Below are 22749 nucleotides of genomic sequence, written 5' to 3'. Positions count from 1 at the left end.
CCCTGTACCGGAAACCTACTGGCCGCTATACATACTTACATGCCTCCAGCTTCCATCCAGGACACATCACACAATCCATTGTCTACAGCCAAACCCTAAGATACAACCACATTTGCTCCAATCCCTCAGACAGAGGCAAACACCTATAAGTTCTTTATCAAGCATTCTTAAAACTACAATACCCACGTGGGGAAGTGAGGAAACAGATTGACAGAGTGAGACGGGTAACCAGAAGTCACTTACTACAGGACAGGCCCAACAAGGAAAACAACAGAACACCACTGCCGTCATGTATAGCCCCCAGCTAAAACCTCTCTAGCACATCATCAACGATCTACAACCTATCCTGGAAAATGATTCCTCACTCTCACAGGCCTAGGGAGGCAGGCCAATCCTCGCTCACAGACAGCCCCCCTACCTGAAGCAAATACTCACCAGCAACTACACACCACACTACAGAAACACTAACCCAGGAACCAATCCCTGTAACAAACCCCGTTGCCTACGCTGTCCCCATATATACTCTAGCGACACCATCAGAGGACCCAACAACATCACCACCACCACCCCCCACACACACACCATCAGGGGCTCATTCACCTGCACATCTACTAATGTGATATATGCCATCATGTTCCAGCAGTGCCCCTCTGCCATGTACATTGGCCAAACTGGACAGTCTCTACATAAAAGAGTAAAGTGTTCTCCAGTCTTTAGTCTTCCTGGACATTCAATAACAGATTTAAAAGTAGCCATCCTTCAACAAAAAAAAAGTCAAAAACAGACTTCAATGAGACACTTCAGGGCTACAATTCATTTGCAAACTTAACACTATTAATTTGAGCTTGACTAGGGATTGGGAGTGGCTGGCTTACTACAAAAGCAATTTTTCCTCTTGGTATTGACACCTCATCAATTATTAGGAGTGGACCACAATCCATCCTGATTGAATTGGCCTTGTAAACACTGGTTCTCCACGTGTAAGGTAACTCCCTTCTCTTCAAGTGCAGTATATGCCTGTATCTGTAAATAATTTTCCCTCCATGCATCTGAAGAAGTGGGACTTTTTTTTTTTTTTTTACTCATGAAAGATTATGCCCAAATAAATCTGTTAGTCTTTAAGGTGCCACTGGAGTCCTTGTTTGTTGCGGATACAGCCTAACATGGCTACCCCTCTGATGCATAGCAAAAGAAGTAACAACAGTATTTCTTTTATGATATGTTGATAGGGGGTTCATAGGTATTTCTGGTGTCTCATTAAATTGTCCTTTTATTACATTAGTTGCTACTTACACTCTTCAAGTCTTAAAACACAAGTACACGTTCACAATTACACAATAAAACAAGATTCACAATATCACAGGTAGGCTTTCAGCAAAGGCACCGAGTTCCTGCGTTCCTGGGGGGTGCTTGACCCCCACTCCATCCCAGACCCTGCTCCCACTCCACTTCCCACAAGCCTGCACCCCTGCCATGCCTCTTCCCATCCCTGCCCCCTCTTCCCACCCCTGACCTGCCCCAGGTCCCATCCCCATACCACCCCTTCCCCCAACCCTGCCCTGCCTCTTCCCATCCTCTTTCCACCCACACTCCCTCCAGCACCTCCTGCATGCAGTTAAACTGATCTGCAGAACGTGGGAAGTGCGTGGAGGAAGAGGGAGGCACTGATCCGTGGGGCCATTGGCAGGCAGGAGGTGCTGGGAGCAAGTGGAAGGAGCTGATAGGGGGGCTGGTGGTGGGTGCTGAGCATCCACCATTTTTTCCCCATGGTTGCTCCAGCACTGGAGCACCCACGGAGTTGGCACCTATGGCTCTCACTTCAGTTTGTTCTTATATCTCACTGACAGACTGGTGATGCCCCACCCCTTGTATACCTGTGAGGGCATGGCTGACAACATTCTAGGAGGTCAGAGAAAAATATAATCCTCAGAAAGTCTGGAAAGTTCCATGTGATTCTACAAAGGGACCACCACAACCATCTAGCCTGAATCCCTGCACACACAGGCTGTGGAATTTCTCCCACAAACTGGATTCAAGCATATCATAATTAGGAAGCTATCTAATCTCACTTCACAGATTTAAAGCGATGCTGAGTCCACTGTATTGCTTGCTGCCCGTGCTGAAGTATTCTATAAAGGTAAAGAGGGGAATTTACCATCTAGGCTGAAGCTGGTCAGTGTGGCACTTTTTCGTGAGAACATTTTTGTGCATGCAGGTTTCAGCTCCAAAGAGGAAACAGCCATTTGCAAATGTAATTCAAACCCACTGAACAATGTTTTATGTCCAATATCAAAATCTAGATCCTGCTGATGTACAATGTCCTACTGCTGTTTACAGTACAGAAACCCTGTTACTTAACATAGTACCAGCTACCCAGTGATGGGCAAAGTATTAACCCTAGGTATATTAGATAGAAATAATCACAGCTATAGGATTTTCTATAAAATCCTTGTCCTTAGGGATTTTCTGTGCTGCTCATGCTGGGTACCTGCATGTCTGAATCCAACTGCAGTGACTATCACAGACTGCAGTTAGATGCTGGTAAGAGGAAGGATGTTTTGCAATAAAAAAAGTGAACAGAGAAGACAATGAAAAGGAAGAGAGTTTGGAACAGCAAATTTATCAGTAGGTGTTTTTCATTATGTATATAGCATAGTGAAGGGTTGTTGTGCTTTGACCAACCTCTGGATAGGATCTATCAGAGAATGGATCTTTCATCTGACCATATAAAATCACCCCTTGTTGTTTTGCAGTGTTGTTATAGCCCTGTTGGTCCCAGGATATGAGAGAGACAAGATGGGTGAGAAGATATCTCTTCTGTTGGTGGAAGAGACAGAGACAAGCTTTCAAGCTACGCAGAGAGGTTTTATTCAGGTCTGTAAAAGGTAATCAGAGTGTCACATCTAAATGCAAGGTGGAACAGATAGTTAAACAGAGGAGCTAATGCATGCCATTCAAAATGAAATGGCCCATTGACACTTCCATGGTCATAGAACAAAGGAGGTTTTTGGGGTTACACGTTGTTGTAAACAGACATAAAACTACTGTCTCTATCGAATCTATACCTCCCACAGCACACCTTTCAAGATCCTTGGGTCTTACCTCACCCAGTGCATCTCATGCCCCAACAACAGCTATGTGGGTGAAACTAGACAATCATTATACTCTTGAATGAACTCACAGAAAAATAAAACAAAAACACCCTATCACCTGTGGGCAAACATTTTTCACAAAACAAGCACTTGGCTACAGTTCAGAATGTGGCACGCAGCTTCTTCCATTGCTTATAGAATAACATTCCAAAGGTATTACTAGTAGATTTATAATAGCCAAACAATAACTGAAAAGGAGGCCCCAGTGATTATAACTTTGCCTTCAAAGAGGAGCCTTCCAGAGCAGCAATGCATTCTCCCACCAGTCGAGCAGCCTCTTTAGCAGTGCCCCTGTGCACTGAAAAGCCACCCGAACCATGTCCATAGTTGTGGACCACGGGCAGTTTTTTCCCATCATGGACCAGTATCTCTTTCTGCAGTCTCACAGCGAACCTGGATGGCCTCAGACCCACCCTCACCTTTATGTCCTGGGCTCTTTGAAGTGAGGGTTCAAGAGCACAACATCTATCAAATATATCTTTGCTACTTCTAGGATCTGGGGACAAGCTCCAGTTGTCCTTTTGCCTTGTCCCACCTAATGTTACATTGTGTATTCCTGGATAGATGTAGGTTAAACCATCCCCATCCCGGATGAAGTGATTCACCCAAGGAGCATCGACCTTGAGTACTTGGCCTCTGACGGGGTGTATCTCCAAGTCACCCATGAGTTCTCTGGATCCAATGCCTGAACAGTTGATCACTATGTCATATCTGTTATGTAGTTCCCACAGATCTTCAATTCGTCTAGCATACACCTGGCTGCCATTCTCTTTCAACCTAAAAAGAAACACTGGAGGTAAAGCATGACAATTAATTATTAATAAATTGCCTTGCTTTTTTTTACGCAAGTCAAGTAAGCAAGAGACTCTTTAAGAAGCAGAAGAATAAAAAATTGAAGAAAAATCAGAGATAGATAGAACAGGGCTTCTGTTTATGACTTGTCTGATTTGGCTGTTGGAATTAAGACATTGCAAACAAAAGGCTCTTTGTTTATAAGATTGGACAAGGCAAAATATATCAGGTGCACAAATATTACAGAGATGCTGTGGCAAAAAAAGACGAGATAGCAATCTCATGAATTCATTCTTATGATGGCTCCAAAATTGAGCAGTTCACGCAGCCTAAGGATGGGCAAAATGTCACTTTTAGATCAAACAAGTATTTATTATATTATTAGTATTTTACTACATACATTTCTGAGGTACATTTCTGTTACTTGAAGCCAAAATTCATCCCTGATGTCACTCTGTCTTCAGGGTTGCTATAAAATATGACACTATTTATAAATGCATAAGGAAGAAAGGAATCAGGCCTCATTTAGAGCATCAGATACAGCAGGTATTAACAGAGGCGTGTGCAGCACATTTCATTAGGGTGTGTACCCAAGGAACCCACCCTAGCCTTGCCACCATCCACTCTCTCCCACTTCCTGCCCCGTGACTGCCTCCTCCTGAGACCCTGTCATAGGTCTCACCCCCACTTGGAGCTGTTGGGTTCCAATGTGGGGACCTGCCTTAGTTTCCCTCTAAACTAAAATCCTAGTTTAGATCTACTACGCTGCCACCAGTCAGATTTAAGTGTCTGACACACTGCCTGTTCCCCCAACTTTCCCTGGGGAACACAGATTCAATGTCCCTGAATCTCTACACACAGGGAAGCAGCCCACTTCCCCCCCCTCCCTCTCTCCTAGCCACTCTGGAGAGATATACACCGAGTCAAATCCTTGACTCAACACAAAGAGGGACTTACCTCCCCCTCCCCTTCCCTAGTCCTGGAAAGAGATACCTGATTCAAACTGCTTGAATCAAACCCAGGAGGAACTCTCTCTTCCCCCCTCCCCTTCCCCTGAATTTCCACAAGAGAAGGAATTAACCAAGTCCAAAGAAAAGAAAAGAATTTATTAAAGAATAAAAAGAAAAGTCACTGTTTCTGTAACCAAAATGGAACAATACAGGGTCTAACTTATCAATCTTTGGAGAGAATCCCCCCTCCTTTCTTTCTCAGTAAAAGCAATCAGCAAACAGGAATAAAGAATTTCCTTTAGCAAACACACAATTGCAAATATAGAAAGCAACTCAAAAGACTAATCCGCCTTTCTAATTAATACTCACTATTAAATAGTAGAAACTACTCCAGGAGAACTTGGAGACATGACTGACCTCTCTTAGATCCAAAGAGAGCTCTAACAAAGAACACAGACAAAGGCTTCCCTCCACAGAGATTTGAAATTATTTCGTCTCTGATTGGTCCTCTGGTCAGGTGGTCATCAGGTACTGCATGTTAACCCTTTACAGGTAAAAGAGACCTTAACCATCTGTTTATTTATGACATAGGGTGTGTACCCAAGGAGCCCCACCCTAGCCTTGCCACCATCCACTCTCTCCCACTTCCTGCCCCGTGACTGCCTCCTGAGACCCCCACACTGTAACTGCCCCCTACCTGTCCCCTGACTGCCCTGACCCTTATCCACACCCCGGCCCCCACACAGACCCCTGGGACTCCTATGCCTATCCAACCGCTCCCCACCCCCTGACAGGACCCTAGAACTCCTGACCCATCCAACTCCCCCTGCTCCCTGCCTGCCCCAACCCCTCTCCACACCCCTGCCCCAACAGACCCCCACCCCCAAATCCCTGGCCCATCCAATCCCCCATCCCTTGACTGCCCTGACCTCTCTCCACACCCCGACCTCCTGACAGCCCCCCCAAGCCTCCAACCCATCCAACCCCCCCTGCTCCTTGTCCCCGACTGCCCCCTCCAGAGACAACCCCCAATAACCCCCAGGACCCCACCAACTTTCCAACCCCACTGTCCCCTGACTGCCCCAACCCCTAGCCACATCCCTGCCCCTGACAGGCCCCATGGGACTCCCATGCCCTATCCAACACCCCCATTCCCCATCCTTTGACTGCCCCTGTCATAGGTCTCACCCCCACTTAGAGCTGTTGGGTTCTAATATGGGGACCTGCACTGGTTTCCCTCTAAACTAAAAACCTAGTTTAGATCTAGTAAAAGCTGCCACCACCCAATCAGGAACGTGGATTGGGACACAGTCCTTCCCCAAAATCCTTGGGGATCCCAAGAGCACCAAATCCATGGAGTTCTTACACCCAGGAGAAATAAACCATTCCCCGCTGTTTCCTCCCCCCTCCCTTTTCCTAGGAGAGATACCAGGACTTAACTACAGAGGGATACCTCCCCATCCCCTTTCCCTGAGAATCCACCCAAGGAAAGGTCAACCAAGTCCTTAATAGAAAAGAATTTATTAAAGAATAAAAAGAAAGTCACTGTCTCTGTAACCAAAATGGAACAATATACAGGGTCTAAACTTATGGGTTCTCTGGAGAGAATTCCCCCTCCTTTCTTTCTCAGTAAAAGCAATACAGTACAGACTTAAAGAAATTCTATAGCAAAACACAGAATTGCAAATACAGAAATAAAAGTATAAGAATACTAGTTCCTTGCTAATACTCACTAACTTGAATAGAAGAATTTATTGCAGAGACCTGGGAGGACTTGATTAAGATGTCTGGACCCTCTTAATTCCCAAGAGAGACTCTCCAAAAAACAAAGAACAGGAAAAAAAACTTCCCTCCACACGGATTTGAAAATAATCTTGTCCCTCATTGGTCCTCTGGTCAGGTGTCCACAGGTACTGCTTGTTAACCCTTTACAGGTAGACAAAAACCTTAACCCTTAACTAGCTGTTTATGACACGCCCCCCAAATGGCCAACAGTGGGAACCACTGGCGGTGATTTCCTCCTAGAACTGGAAAAGAACAGATTACTAAAACACATGCAGTATTACATATACTACTAAGCATGTAAACAACGAGATTTGTTACATTCCAAGAACACTTTTTAACCATTTGATTCTGGGAAACTTTCACGAGAGAGTGCATCAGCAACTTTGTTGGAAGCTCCTGAAATGTGTTGAATTTCAAAATCAAAGTCTTGGAGAACTAAGCTCCAGCGGAGAAGTTTCTTGTTGTTTCCCTTGTTAGTATGAAGCCACTTTAGTGCAGCATGGTCAGTTTGTAGCTGGAACCGCCGTCCCCAAACGTATGGTCGTAGCTTTTCCAGGGCATACACAATGGTGTAACATTCTTTCTCACTGATGGACCAGTGGCTTTCCCTCTCAGACAGTTTTTTGCTGAGAAATACGACAGGATGGAAGTTGTGATCCCGTCCTTCCTGCATTAGAACTGCTCCTACCTCACGTTCAGATGCATCGGTGGTTACTAGGAAGGGTTTGTCAAAGTCCGGGGCCCTTAACACAGGGTCAGACATGAGTGTCGCCTTAAGCTGGGTAAAGGCTTTCTGACACTCATCAGTCCACTTAACTGCATTTGGCTGCATTTTTCTGGTTAGATCAGTTAGTGGGGCAGCGATTTGGCTGTAGTGTGGTACAAATCGCCTGTAATATCCGGCCAAGCCTAAGAAGGATTGGACCTGTTTCTTTGACCGTGGGACAGGCCAGTTTTGGATAGCCTCCACCTTGGCGTGTAGGGGGTTAATGGTTCCTCAACCCACCTGGTGCCCTAGGTAGGTCACTCTGTTTTGGCCTATTTGACACTTTTTGGCCTTAACAGTTAGTCCTGCCTGCCTGATGCGCTTAAAGACCATTTCCAGGTGTTCTAGGTGTTCGGGCCATGAGTCAGAAAAAATGGCCACATCATCGAGGTAGGCAACTGCACATTCTCCCAATCCTGCTAGTAGACCATTTACCAGCCTTTGGAAGGTGGCGGGTGCATTCCGCAGTCCGAACGGAAGCACATTAAATTCATACACCCCTGCATGGGTGATGAACGCAGATTTTTCTTTGGCGGGTTCATCTAGTGGTACTTGCCAGTACCCCTTGGTTAAATCTATTGTGGAGATGAACTGGGCACGTCCCAATTTCTCCAAGAGCTCATCGGTGCGTGGCATTGGGTAGTTGTCAGGGCGGGTTACCGCATTAAGCTTTCGGTAGTCCACGCAAAAGCGTATTTCCCCATCTGGTTTGGGAACTAGAACCACTGGAGATGCCCAGGCACTGGTAGAAGGGCGGATTATACCCATCTCCCATTTTATAGCAACTTGGGCAGGAGGTGACACCCGGTAGGGCGGGGTTCTAATCGGGTGAGCATTACCTGTGTCAATGGTGTGGTACGTTTGCTCAGTCCGTCCTGGGTTGGCTGAGAACAAAGGGCCGAAGTGAGTGCACAGCTCCTTGATCTGTTGCCGCTGTAGACGTTCCAGGGTTATGGAGAGGGTCACCTCTTCCACACCACCATTTCTTTTTCCTTCGTAGTAGACACCTTCAGGCCACTCAGCGTCATCTCCTCTCTGGGCTGTAAACTGACAGACCTGGAATTCTCTGGGGTAAAAGGGCTTTAAAGAGTTAACATGGTACACTTTAGGTTTTAAGGAGGAATTAGGAAATGCAATGAGGTAGTTAACAGCTCCCAGGCGCTCCTGGACTGTGAATGGTCCTTCCCATGACGCTTTCATCTTATGGACCTGTAGCGCCTTCAAGACCATGACCTGGTCTCCTACCTTGAAGGAACGCTCTCTGGTATGTCTATCATACCAGACCTTTTGCTCTGCTTGAGCATCCTTTAGGTTTTCTTTAGCAAAGGCCAAAGAGTGTCGGAGGGTGTTGTGTAGGTTACTTACAAAGTCTAGAATGTTAGTTCCTGGAGAAGGTGTAAACCCCTCCCATTGTTGCTTCACCAACTGTAATGGCCCCTTAACCTCATGGCCATACACAAGCTTGAATGGTGAGAATCCTAAACTGGGATGTGGTACAGCCCTGTAGGCAAACAGCAACTGCTGCAACACTAGATCCCAATTATTGGAATGTTCATTTACGAATTTACGGATCATGGCCCCCAAAGTCCCATTAAACCTCTCCACCAGGCCATTGGTTTGGTGGTGGTACGGGGTGGCAACCAAATGATTTACCCCATGAGCTTCCCACAGGTCTTTCATGGTCCCTGATAGGAAATTTGTTCCCGAATCTGTAAGAATGTCGGAGGGCCAACCCACCCTGGCAAAAATGTCAGTTAAGGCCTGGCACACAGTTTTAGCCCTGGTGTTGCCTAGAGCTACTGCTTCCGGCCATCTGGTAGCAAAGTCCACAAAAGTCAGTATGTACTGCTTTCCTCTGGGGGTCTTCTTTGGGAAAGGACCCATAATATCCACAGCTACTCGCTGAAATGGGACCTCAATTATGGGAAGTGGCTGGAGAGGGGCCTTGACCTGGTCTTGAGGCTTTCCTACCTTTTGGCATACCTCACAAGACCGGACATACTTGGCAACATCCTTGCCCATCCCCTCCCAGTCGAAGGACCTTCCCAACCTGTCTTTGCTTCGGTTCACCCCAGAATGGCCTCTGGGATGATCATGGGCTAAGCTTAAGAGCTTTTCCCGGTACTTAGTTGGAACCACCAACCGTTTTTGAGGATGCCAGCCTTCCTGGTGTCCACCAGAAAGAAGCTCTTTATATAAAAGTCCTTGTTCTACAACAAACCGGGATCGGTTAGAAGAGCTGAGAGGTGGTGGGTTGCTCTGTGCCGCCGCCCAAGCTTTCTTAAGGCTGTCATCGGCTTCCTGCTCAGTCTGGAACTGTTCCCTTGAGGCTGGAGACACCAGTTCCTCCATAGACTGTGGACTTGGGCTTGATCCCTCTGGAAGTGATGTAGGTGAAGAGGTTGTTTCTGTTGACTGTGGACCGCTCTCCGCTGGTGCACAAGGTGATATTTCAGGCTCTGGCTGAGCCTCTTGGGTAGGGTTGTCTGCTGTTTCTGCCAGTCCAGGCTCGTCGGTGCCCTCTGGTGGTGGAGTTGCAAGCGCTGGAGTCAGTGTTGACACTGGTTGTTCTTCCAGTTCCGGTTCTGGATGTATTATGGCTGCTGTAGTTGTTGGCATGAGATCTGGTCCCACCACCTCTGTCTGGGTCTCTGGTAACACAGATGGGGTCTTGGTGGATGGCTCAGGAACAGGGATGGGAGTGCCTGCTTGTTTGGCCTGGCTGCGGGTGACCACTCCCCTCCTCTTGGCCAGCTCCACATGGTTGGCCAAGTCTTCCCCTAGTAGCATGGGGATAGAATAATTGTCATAGACAGCAAAAGTCCACTTTCCTGACCAGCCCTTGTACTGGACAGGCAATTCAGCTGTAGGTAAGCTTACCGATTTTGACAGGAATGGAGAAATTTTGATTTTGACCTCTGGGTTGATGAATTTTGGGTCCACGAAGGCTTGGTGGATAGCTGACACATGTGCTCCAGTGTCTCTCCATGTGATAACCTCCTTTCCGTCCACTCTCAAAGTTTCCCTATGGTGTGAGGGTATTTGAGAGACATCTAGGTCTGGGTTTCTCTGGTGTGAAGGTGCAAGGAGTTGCACTCGGTTGAGGTTCTTTGGGCATTTGGCTTTGATATGCCCCAGTTCATTACATTTAAAACATCGCCCAGTTGACGGGTTACTGGGCCGATGAGGATTACTGGAGACTGGTGAGGTAGAAGAAGAAGTAGGTTGTGGCTTTCCTTGGGTTGTAGGTGTGGGCTTGATTGGTCCTCGATGGTAGGGTTTAGTGTCGGTGTGTACCCTGTGGGATTCGCTCCCCTTGACAGTAGCTTTCTTGTTCTCTGCAACTGCCATCCATTTGGCTCCAATCTCCCCTGCCTCAGTGAGATTTTTTGGTTTTCCATCTTGTATGTAGCATGTAATGTCCTCAGGAACACCATCCAAGAACTGCTCCATCATTATCAGGAGGTTTAGGTCCTCTATGGATTGAACATTGGCTCCTGATAACCAGGAAAAATAATGCTTTTCCAGGTAGGAGGCGTGTTTTGGAAATGACACCTCTGGTTTCCATTTCTGGGCTCTGAAACGCTGACGGGCGTGATCAGGGGTTATGCCCATTCTGTATCTGGCCTTGGTTAGGAACAGTCTATAGTCGTTCATGTTGTCCGTAGGCATTTCAGTTGCCACCAGTAATAATTCTCCGCAGAGCTGTGACCTCAGCTCTACCATGTATTGGTCTTCAGGGATCCTGTACCCAATGCAGACGCTTTCAAAGTTTTCTAAGAAGGCCTCAACGTCATCACCTGTCCTGTAGGCGGGAAATTTTTTCCGAGAAGGTTGATCAGTAGTTGGAAGAGGGGTTGGATTTGTTGGCTCCTGCTGCTTAGTCTTTGCTAATTCCAGAGCCTGCTGGTGGGCCTCCCTCTGGATCTCCATTTCTCTGTCTTTTAACTGCATTTGTCTCATGTGCTCAGCCTCTTGTTTCTCCAGCTCCCTCTTGTGGTTAGCTTCTTCGGCTTGTAGTTTCTCCATTTCTCTCTTGTGCTCAGCCTCCTTGATTTTTTCTTTCATTTCCATCTCCTGGAGTTTAATATTTAATTCCTGTTGTTTTAAGTCCAGTTCTTTTTGTTTTGCATCCAGTTTAGATGCGTCCTTGGCACTCATTGTTTCTGTGTCCTGGTGCTGGCCACACCCCTCTGCAGTCAGTGAACTTCTGTCTGTGTTGCTTGCTTCAGTTCCTAACCCTGTCTATCATCGACTAATCAAAGAAAAATCAAATCTATTGTTTTGCAAATTGTGTTTTGCAGGAATGACTGTGCTTTTGACCGAGAAAGAAAAAAAAAATTTCCCCCTCCTCCCAAGAGCAAGACAAACTGGTTTAACCAGTATCTCTCGCCCTTGCTAAGTAGCTCTCAGTATGGGGTCTCCTGAAACAAAGACTTGTCAGAAAACCTTACCCCTCCCTTTTCCTCCAAGGTGCTTTTCTAAGCCACCAGAAAGAAAACGAAAAGAAAAAACCAGCTCCAAAAACAATCTCCCCCTCCTTGCTCCCAAGAAGGTGGAAACCTGTCTTGTAACTCTCTCTCGCAATTGCTAAGTACCCTCTCGGCAGAGAGTTCCTTGTAATAAAAGCCTGGTTAGAAAAACTGTATTCCCTTCAGCCAACGTAGCTGAACTCCTTCTAACCCTGAAAACTGCTTCAAAACTGCCTTTTGGTAGAAATGCCTTGCCAGGTTCGTCACCGCTGCCAACCATGTCATAGGTCTCACCCCCACTTAGAGCTGTTGGGTTCTAATATGGGGACCTGCACTGGTTTCCCTCTAAACTAAAAACCTAGTTTAGATCTAGTAAAAGCTGCCACCACCCAATCAGGAACGTGGATTGGGACACAGTCCTTCCCCAAAATCCTTGGGGATCCCAAGAGCCCCAAATCCATGGAGTTCTTACACCCAGGAGAAATAAACCATTCCCCCCCTGTTTCCTCCCCCCTCCCTTTTCCTAGGAGAGATACCGGGACTTAACTACAGAGGGATACCTCCCCATCCCCTTTCCCTGAGAATCCACCCAAGGAAAGGTCAACCAAGTCCTTAATAGAAAAGAATTTATTAAAGAATAAAAAGAAAGTCACTGTCTCTGTAACCAAAATGGAACAATATACAGGGTCTAAACTTATGGGTTCTCTGGAGAGAATTCCCCCTCCTTTCTTTCTCAGTAAAAGCAATACAGTACAGACTTAAAGAAATTCTATAGCAAAACACAGAATTGCAAATACAGAAATAAAAGTATAAGAATACTAGTTCCTTGCTAATACTCACTAACTTGAATAGAAGAATTTATTGCAGAGACCTGGGAGGACTTGATTAAGATGTCTGGACCCTCTTAATTCCCAAGAGAGACTCTCCAAAAAACAAAGAACAGGAAAAAAAACTTCCCTCCACACGGATTTGAAAATAATCTTGTCCCTCATTGGTCCTCTGGTCAGGTGTCCACAGGTACTGCTTGTTAACCCTTTACGGTAGACAAAAACCTTAACCCTTAACCCCCAAGACCCTCTGGCCCATATCCAACATACACACCCCGGCCCAGCCTGGTCCCCTTACCATGCCTCTGCTCAGAACAGAGTCCCCACCAAATCCCACCCCCTGGACATCCCCTTGACTAATGACGTGATGGCACTTACGGGGCGGGCGCAGAGAGCACCAACCAAGCTGGAGTGCAGTGGAGGAAGAGCGCTATGACTGATGTAAGTCAACAAAGGTCACGTGTATCACTGGGGAGGCGGCGATTGGCTGGGTGGGCCTGGGCGCGCGGGCGTAAGAGGGTTCTGTGTGGGGCAGTCTGGGTGCAGGCAGCTCAGTGGAGGGTCTGGATGTACAGGGAGATTCCAGGTGCAGGGGCAGTGGGAGGCTGCAGGGGGGACCAAGTGAAAGTGGTTGGAACTCAGCGGGGAGGGTGGGTCTGGGTGCAAGGGAGGTGGGGTTCATTTGGGTGGGGGTCTAGGTGTAGCTGGTTGGGGCTCAGTGGGGAGGGTGTCTGCAGGGGCTCATTGGGGTGGTACAGATGCAGGGGAGGTGGGGCTTGTCAGAGTGAGGGTTTGATGGGTCTGCTTAACAGGGGAGCCTCAGCTGCTGCCAAGGGGATCTGCACACTGGGCCCCCACTTCCTCTATCCCCTTCTCTTTCTCATCCCATGCCCTGTCCCCACCACTCCCTCTCCTCTGCATCCCACCCTCTTCTTTCCCCCTGCCCTGCCCCGCCCCACACCTCACTGTTGTACAATATGAAGGATGGCTCCCAGCACACAGAAGGGAGCTCAACCAGCACTAGGACCCAGAAGGTGGTGTCCAGCTGCAAAGTCCAGGGAGCTGAGCAGCATCTCCTTTTTTCAGCGGGGCTGCACAGCACCTCTGCGTTCACAGAAATGGGGAGGAAGGGAGGGAAGTGGCATGTGACCTTGCACCCCATGTGGCCCCCACCCCTCACCTCTATTTGTGGGGGCAATGGCCCCAAACTATGCCATGAATATTCCCAATCACACACCCTCATTTCTCCTTCACTTTCTGCAAGGAAGCAAAGAACACTGCAGGCGGGGGACCTGGGCTGTTTTCATTCCCCCTGGGGCCAGGAGTGCCCCACACAGACCCCCACTGCCCAGCGCTACCCCCCGAGACCCACTCCCCCCAGCCACACTCAGTGGCCTGCTGGGCGGGTGCTATTTGCCTTGCCAGGGCTGAGCCAGCATCACAGTTGGGGTCGGTGGAGGATCAGAGTGAGAGCAGAGGGGCCTGCCTGGTCCGGGCTCCCTCAGAACCATCTTGCCTGAGGCCCCAGATGAGCGCCCCCTCCCCATGCTGGCCGAGAATGACCTGGCCCCTGCACTGGTCCCAGGTGGCTCAGCCCCGGGAGGTGGCAGGCTGAGCAAGACAAGCCGGAGCCGCGCTGGGGAGTGGGGCAGGCAGACCACTGTGGGACGTGACTCCCGAGAGCCTCCAAGCCAGCGGAGGAGCAAGTGGGCGGAGGGGACGGGGTGGAGATACCTGGGCTGGCCGGACAACTGAGCGGAGCACAGGGGAGGGGCTGGAGAGGAGCTGACCTGCGGTGGCCCCTCGGCTGGCAAAGCAAGTGAAGTGCAGCACCTGGCCAGCTGATGGGCCCCTGTTGAGCATGGGCCCGGCCCCAGGGCGCCTGTGGTGCTATTGTAAACCTGCCGGTACTGCTCAGGACCTTGGGTGTGCCTGGGCACACCCCCTGCGCACGCCTATGGGTATTAACATCAATTCACTCTGGGTGTTTTAAAGTGGCGATCTAACGTAGGATGGGATGACTTGGCTTAATAGCTGTAGAGAGATCTGTTAGACTGCACGTTAGGCATGCACGCCCTTCTCTCAACAAAAACTCATCCTCTTCCTGGGGTTTACGTTTATTGTTAACTTAAATCTCAACCTAAGCTTCATTTTGAGCATGGCTTAAATGTTGGGTTCTCCCTGCAGGACCAGCTCCTAATCTGTCTAATAGATAGAGATTAACTCTCTCTAGTGGGATCTCACCCATAGGATTTGAGATTCTGTCATATTTTTTGCAAAAACATGTTAATACAAAAACTACTAAACATTCTGCAGAATTCAGATAAGATAGGAGGAGAAAGTTCGTGAACTGTGACATTAAAGCTAGCCTAGAAAGAAGATGTGGTAAATGCTTTTGTGCTGCTAAGGCAAAGTACCATAAATATTGTTCTGATCACTTGGGTTTGCAAAATAGTTACATATTTGCTATGCTCTCTTTCCTGGTACCCACAAAGTGGGTGGGGGTGGGGAGACTTTATCATCTTATTAGACTACATCCTTTGGGAAATGAGAAGAGTCTGAAACAGGAATAAGGAAGCAGTAGAAGCCTTTATGGCAAAGCAGCCTGACAGATACTAAATGGAGTCAGCAATTTAGTTGTTCCTCAGTACAATTTTCAGTATCAGTTAAGCAATGAAACGACAAGGCTTGTGTTCCTGTGAGATAGTACAGAAGTCAGATAGCACTGGCAGCACAAGAGTACTCCCACTTATGCTTGCTGCTAAAACATGAAATGTTATTCCATGTGGTTCAATGGCATGGAACACAATCAAACGAGCTGATTATCTGGCAATTTGTTCCAAGATGTAGATACACATTTTACTACCTAACATCAAATCACCTTGTATCCAGTCACTATGCCTGTGAAATGACAAACATTATTTGCTCTATTTAAGTGCATTTAAATGGATTATACATACACATTATAGGATCTGTTTTCTGACTCTGCTAAAATTCTTTGAAATTGATGTGCCTTGAGGAGAGCTGGTCTTCAGGAGGAAAAAAAATAACCTAAGACTTTTTTCTGCACAGATATAAATTTTAAAGCCTTCATTTGTGCCAAGCGTTTTGCACATGCAAATATTTCTGTAAGGTTTTCTACAAGATGATAATACAGAAAGATAGTACCTGGATTTTTTTACTCCTTTCTGCTCCTGATTCCAGAATGGTTTGTGAGGTGAGTTGGGCAGAAGAGAGGTTTTTGACCAAATCCGAGATGAATTAGCCCAGCCAATTTTGAAACGCAGAGATTGGAACAGGAGGCATTTCCCCAGATTTTCAAATTCTCCTGACAGTTTTTGTCATTTCATAGCTCAAAACCAGTGAGACTAGAGGCTTCAAAACATCACCTTTGGTTTGTGGCAAACGGCTTGCAGCGCACTAGCTTCTTTTATCATTTTCAAGAGCGGGTGGGATGTATTTTGGAAGTTACACACTGACAAATGAGGAACATCTGAATGTTCATTTGACTAGTGGCAGAGAAAAGACAGAAGATAACACTCTTTCCACTCCACTAGTATCGCTGGAGGATGTTAAACAGAAGCTACTGTTGGATGCAAGCCATCAGGATCTGCTGATTTAAAAATCTCTAACCTACTGAAGTTAGAGATTTTTAAATCAGCAGCTCCTGATGGCTTGCATCCAAGAGTTTTAAAAGAACTGGCTGAGGAGATGGTTGGGCCATTAATGCTGATTTTCAATAAGTCTTGGAACACTGGGGAAGTTCCAAAAGACTGGAAAAAAGCTAACGTTGTGCAGTTTTTAAAAAGTGCAAGTGGGATGATCTGGGTACCTATAGGCTGTACGCCTGACAGTGATCCTGGACAAGATAATGGAGTGGCTGATACCAGACCCAATTATAATGAACTAAAAAGAGGTTAATGTTGATTTGCATTAATTACATGGGTTCATAGAAAACATCCTGTAAGATTAACCTGATATCTTTTTTTGATGAGATTACAAGTTTGGCTGATGGAGGTACTAGTATTTATGTAATATACATAGACTTCTGTAAGGTGTTTGTCCTGGTGTCACATGACATTTTTATTAAAAAACTAGAATGATATAAAATTAACATGGCACACATTAAATGGATTAAAAGCTAGCTAACTGATAGGACTATTTAGAAAAGCTGGACATGCACAAGTCCATGGGTCCAGAGCTAATGCATCCGAGGGTGCTGAGGGAGTTGGCTGATGTGATTGCAGAGCCATTATTCATTATCTCTGAAAATTTGTGGCGATCGGGGGAGGTCCCAGATGATTGGAAAAAGGAAAATATAGTGCCCATATTTAAAAAAGGGAAGAAAGAGAACCCAGGGAACTACAGACCGGTCAGCCTCACTTCAGTCCCCAGCAAAATCATGGAGCAGGTCCTCAAGGAATCCATTTTGAAGCACTTGGAGGAGAGGACGGTGATCATGAATAGTCAATATGGATTTACCAAGGGCAAGTCATGCCTGATCAACCTGATTGCTTTCTGTGATGAGATAATTGGCTCTGTGGATATGGGGAAAACGGTGGATGTGATATATCTTGACTTTAGCAAAGCTTTTGATATGGTCTCTCACAGTATTCTTGCCAGGAAGTTAAAGAAATATGGGTTGGATGAATGGACTATAAGGTGGATAGAAAGCTGGCTAAACTGTTGGGCTTAACATGTAGTGATCAATGGCTCGATGTCTAGTTGGCAGCCAGTATCAAGTGGAGTGCTCCAGGGGTGGGTCCTGGGGCCAATTTTGTTCAACATCTTTATTAATGACCTGGATGATGGGATGAATTGCACCCTCAGCAAGTTTGCAGATGACACTAAGCAAGGGAGAAAGGTAGATACTCTGGAGGGTAGGGATAGGGTCCAGAGTGACCTAGACAAATTGGAAGATTGAGCCAAAAGACATCTGATGAGGTTCAACAAGGACAAGTGCAGAGTCCTGCACTTAGGACGGAAGAATCCCATGCACCGCTACAGGTTGGGGACCGACTGGCTAAGCAACAGTTCTGCAGAAAAGGACTTGGGGATTACAGTGGATGAGAAGCTGGATATGAGTCAGCAGTGTGCCCGTTGCCAAGAAGGCCAACGGCATATTGGGCTGTATTAGTAGGAGCATTGCCAGCAGATCAAGGGAAGTGATTATTCCCCTCTATTCGGCACTGGTAAGACCACACCTGGAGTATTGTGTCCAGTTTTGGTCCCCCCACTACAGAAAGGAGGTGGACAAATTGGAGAGAGTCCAGCGGAGGGCAATGGAAATTATTAGGGGGCTGGGGCACATGATTTACAAGGAGAGGCTGAGGGAACTGGGGTTATTTAGTCTGCAGAAGAGAAGACTGAGGGGGGATTTGATAGCAGCCTTCAACTATCTGAAGGGGAGTTCCAAAGAGGATGGAGCTCGGCTGTTCTCCGTGGTGGCAGATGACAGAACAAGAAGCAATGGTCTCAAGTTGAAGTGGGGGAGGTCTAGGTTGGATATTAAGAAACACTATTTTACTAGGAGGGTGGTGAAGCACTGAAATGGGTTACCTAGGGAGGTGGTGGAATCTCCATCTTTAGAGGTTTTTAAGGCCCGGTTTGACAAAGCCCTGGCTGGGATGATTTAGTTGGGGATTGGTCCTGCTTTGAGCAGGGGGTTGGACTAGATGACCTCCTGAGGTCTCTTTCCCCCCTGATTCTTATTGATTCTATGTGTCAAAATGTAATTGTAACTGGGACTGAAATTGTCATTGAGCAGTTCTTGTTGGGTCCTGTCCTGCAGGAATCCATTCTTGGCCCTACACTATTTAACATTTTATCAATACTGGAAGAAAACATAAAATAATCACTAATAAAGTTTGCAGATGACATAAAAATTGGGGGAGTGGTAAATAATGAAGAGAACAGGTCATTTATTCAAAGCAATTGAGATTGTTTTTGGTGAAACAGCACAAAAAAATATGCATTTTAAGAAATGTAAATGTGCATACATGAAAAAAAAAGAAAGTATGTTATTATTCAGGGAGGGTGATGGTTCCTGCTGTGACTCTGAAAAAAAGCCTTAGGGTCATAGGTGGTATAATCAGCTGAATATAGCTGAATATGAGTGGTTTATTCCCCACTTTTTTTTTAACTTCATGGAGATGGACCGACATGACCTCTAAAAAACTAAAATCCTAGTTAGATCTTCTCGCTGCCACCAGTCAAGTTTAAGTGTCTGACACACTCCACTCCCTGTTCCCCTCCCCCAAAACTTTCCCAACTCCCTTGGATCTTTTCCAATTGATCTTAAAATTCCCATTCCCCCCCCCCCTCCCCCTCCCCTTCCCTTTCCCTTGGGATTCAAATTGATTCAAACATCTTGAATCAAACTCTCCTCCCCCTTTCCCCTCCTTCCAAAAAAACAAAGAACAAAAAAAAAAAAAAAAAAAAAGAAAAAAAAAAAAAAAAAAGAAAGAAGAAGAAAGAATAATGTAGAAAGAAGAAATAATCACAGGGAAATAAATAAAAACTGAGAGACTGACTCCTCCCTCCTCCTCAGAATAATCAGTCCTAGTAAACAGAAATAATTTTTCCAGCAAACAATAAAACAAATACAGAAAAAAACTCAAAAAATAAAAAATACAAACTAAGAATAACTCACTATAATAAATGAAATATTGAATAAAGAAATAGATGAGAACTTGAAGGAAATACTGAGAACTTTAAAATTAAAAGAGAGAAACTCAAAAAAAAAAAACACAGAAAAAGACTACAAACAAAGATTTGAAACCACAAAGACTCCCTCCACTCCTCTCCTCCTGTCCCTTGTCCCTTCCTGTGTCCAGGGGTCAGAGTCAGGTATCTTTATGAGACCTAACTTTAAAAAAAAAATCTTATTACCTTAACCACCCCTACTCTGTCTGTCATGCTGAAGCCAAAAGAGCTAATGCGGTCCTAAGATGCATAAACAGGAAAATCTTGAGTAGGAGTAGAGAGGTTATTTTGCCTCTATATTAGGCTCTGATGCAACCACTGCTGGAATACTTTGTCCAGTTTTGGTGCCCACAATTCAAGGAGAGTGTTGGTAAATTGGACAGGGTTCAGAGAAGAGCGACGCAAATGATTATAGGATTAGAAAACATGCCTTAAAGTGATAAACTAAATAGATTGAGTTCCTTGAGTCTAACAAAGAAAAAACTAACGGGTGACTTGATTCCAGTTTGTAAGTACCTATATGAGGAACAAATATTGAATAATGAGCTCTTGAATCTAGGAGAGAAAGGTTTAACGTGATCCAATGGCTAGAAGTTGAACCTAGACAAATTCAGACTGGAAATAGGGGAAAAAATTAACGGTGACAGTAATTAACCAGTAGAACAATTTACCAAGGCTTGTAGTGGATTCTTCATTGTTGACAATTTTTAAATCAAGAGCAGATGTATTTCTAAAAGATCTTCTGCAGGAATTATCTAGGGACAGTTCTATGGCCTGTAAAAGCAGCAAAGAATCCTGTGGCACCTTATAGACTAACAGACGTTTTAGAGCATGAGCTTTCGTGGGTGAATACCCACTTTGTCGGATGCAAGGTACCACAGGATTCTTTGCTGCTTTTACAGATCCAGACTAACACGGCTACCCCTATGATACTTGATTCTATGGCCTGTGCTACACAGGAGATCAGAGGAGATGATCACAACTGTCCCTTTTGGCCTTACAGTCTATGAATCTATGAAAGGACAGGACCAGGAATATGGCTGCTCTCAAGAAATCAGCTTTCCACATCCAAATCCTGCAGGATTCCCCATGTAAATGTATGTGGATCATGTCATCCATAAGATAGTTCCTCCAATGCACAGTGAATGCCTCCCTTGAAGAGATTGATTGAGCCATTAACACACAGTCCTGCATTGAGGATGGTGCTGAATTGCCCCAGCAAGAGCACCAGAATGTATCATCTACCTGTGTGCATTATCTGCAGGGGGACTGCAGCTGCAGTACCTGAGCCAGCCTGGTATAAGGTATATAGGCTCCCGAGTGCACTTAGCCAGCTCTGTTTCACTGATGTAGGAGAAGGACCATGGTTCCTTGCCCACTTAGGGAGGCTAATGCTTCTGTGGATATTCACCTGGCTGGAGGTGTCCTTGCACTCAGGACTGAAATTACCCTGTCATTGCATGCAGATACATGCTTTGTGCACTTTCTGCTCCCCTGTGCACCAACCCAGTAGGGAGCCTCTAGGGCAGCGTTTCCCAAACTTGGGACGCCACTTGTTTAGGGAAAGCCCCATGCGGGCTGGGCCAGTTTGTTTACCTGCCCCGTCCACAGGTTTGGCTGATCGTGGCTCCCACTGGCTGCGATTTGCTGCTCCAGGCCAATGGAGGCTGCAGGAAGTGGCGTGGACTGAGGGACGTACTGGCCACCACTTCCAGCAGCTCCCATTGGCCTGGAGCAGCAAACCGGGGCCAGTGGGAGCCGCGATCGGCCAAACCTGCGGACGCGGCAGGTAAACAAATCGGCCCAGCCCACCAGGGGCTTTCCCTACACAAGCAGCGTCCCAAGTTTGGGAAACACTGCTCTAAGGGATAGTTTTGGAAGATTCTGAAAATGTGAGGCCTTATTCTCATTTACATTCATACCATTCTGTCCACGTAATGGGGCGTTAAAATGGTAAATATAACATTTTCCCACTTTAAGATATCTGTACACTACCAGAGTTGTGAAAAACGGCCTTAAGTTTAATTAAACTCATTCCCATGGCCTTTACATTCTTGCAAAAGAGGATATATGTGTAACCCAGGGGTAACTCACAGAAGATCAGTCTCCATTTCTCCCAGAAAGGAAAGAAAAATTTTAAAATCCATTATATCAGCTACACCCATCAAAACAAACCTTTTCTCCAACCATAGCAGATAGGATGGGCCGTCACATTTCAGTGTAGTAAAAGCCTGACCAAATCTGTGCTGTGGAAATTTCTTCAGCTCCTCTTCAGTCATTGAGCGAAATCCCAGGACAACATCAGACCAGAATGGTAACACTTCATCAGGAATGGTTTTAAAGATCTGCCAGCTAAAGGACATGGAAGAGAAGAGGCTAGACTTAGACACGCTTCCGTTCATGTGACAATTCATTTTGATCTTTGCTAATATTTTTAAGCTATCATCTTCCATTGGTCAGCAGGATCTCTAGAGTTCAGACACATAGAAGGTAACAAAGTAAAAGACCTCACAGGTGATAATTATTTAATTGACCGTAAGGTTTAGGGACTTGGACCTAGGGGTGAGGGTAGAGTGAGGCTTGGGGTAATTAAGCCAAGTTAAAAATCACTAAATGGGAGGGGGGCTGCACCAGGGAGAATAATAGGATAACACAGGATTAAATACATTAAATGCAGTGAGCGGAGGGATGGGGGAAATAGCAGTCCAATGTGTCCCGTGTCCTCTTATTTTCATGGTTCTCATTTAAAACTAAAACTGCTGGAGAATGACAACATGGGCCATTAAAACCACATCCTTTCTGTGCTCCATTTACTCTCCAGTCTTGAATCTTGTTGCAGAGATTCTAAATTAATCCCCAGGAGAGGGACTGGAGAGCCCAGGGGCAGCTGGGCTCTAGCTGGAATCCCCCTGCAGTGACAGCCCGAGCTGTGAGTTCTTCTCAATTTCACAGACACTGCATTGCTCCAACTACACCAACATAAGCCCAACGTCTCTCGTGGACGTGGAGTTATGTCAGTGTAGTAGGGCACTTAAATCGGCAGGAGCAAGGCTGTACTGTAGACACTGATATAATTCGGTCGACGTAAGCTGCCTTACGTCGATCTAACTCTGTCCTGTCGTGTAGACCAGGCCTGACTCAGGCTCTCTTTCTAAAGGCTACAAGCTTCTTGTCTGCATCTTCATGCAGTGCCTGATCATACTTTCTTGCAAGTGACAGCAAACTGAGTAGACAAATCTTTGTGGGTATGGTGGGAAGCCAATATACTGTGTTTTATATTTAGTTACCATACCTGAAGGA

The 22749-nt window shown here is 46.1% G+C and overlaps 1 protein-coding gene across 7 annotated transcripts in view; it reads right to left on the bottom strand.

Moving 5' to 3' along the window:
• Positions 1-2771: 2771 nt before the first annotated feature.
• DDO (D-aspartate oxidase) overlaps positions 2772-22749 on the bottom strand; it is a 31305-nt gene continuing 11327 nt past the window's right edge. For 5 of the 7 annotated variants that reach the window (XM_039533058.1, XM_039533056.1, XM_039533057.1 and 2 more), the window contains 2 exons: positions 21625-21801; positions 2774-3929 (listed from right to left, as the gene is read on the bottom strand). In XM_039533058.1, coding sequence (XP_039388992.1) covers positions 3362-3929; positions 21625-21801 — 745 coding nt within the window. In that variant the 3' untranslated portion in view covers positions 2774-3361. Of the gene's footprint in view, positions 3930-21624; positions 21802-22749 lie in introns of all 7 variants that reach the window. The other 2 variants (XM_039533060.1, XM_039533055.1) reach the window with 2 other exon arrangements.

Source organism: Mauremys reevesii, linkage group 3, assembly GCF_016161935.1.
Source record: "Mauremys reevesii isolate NIE-2019 linkage group 3, ASM1616193v1, whole genome shotgun sequence".
NCBI lineage: Eukaryota > Metazoa > Chordata > Testudines > Geoemydidae > Mauremys > Mauremys reevesii.
Note: the sequence above shows the minus strand (reverse complement) of the source record. Positions and strands in the feature narration are given on the sequence as shown.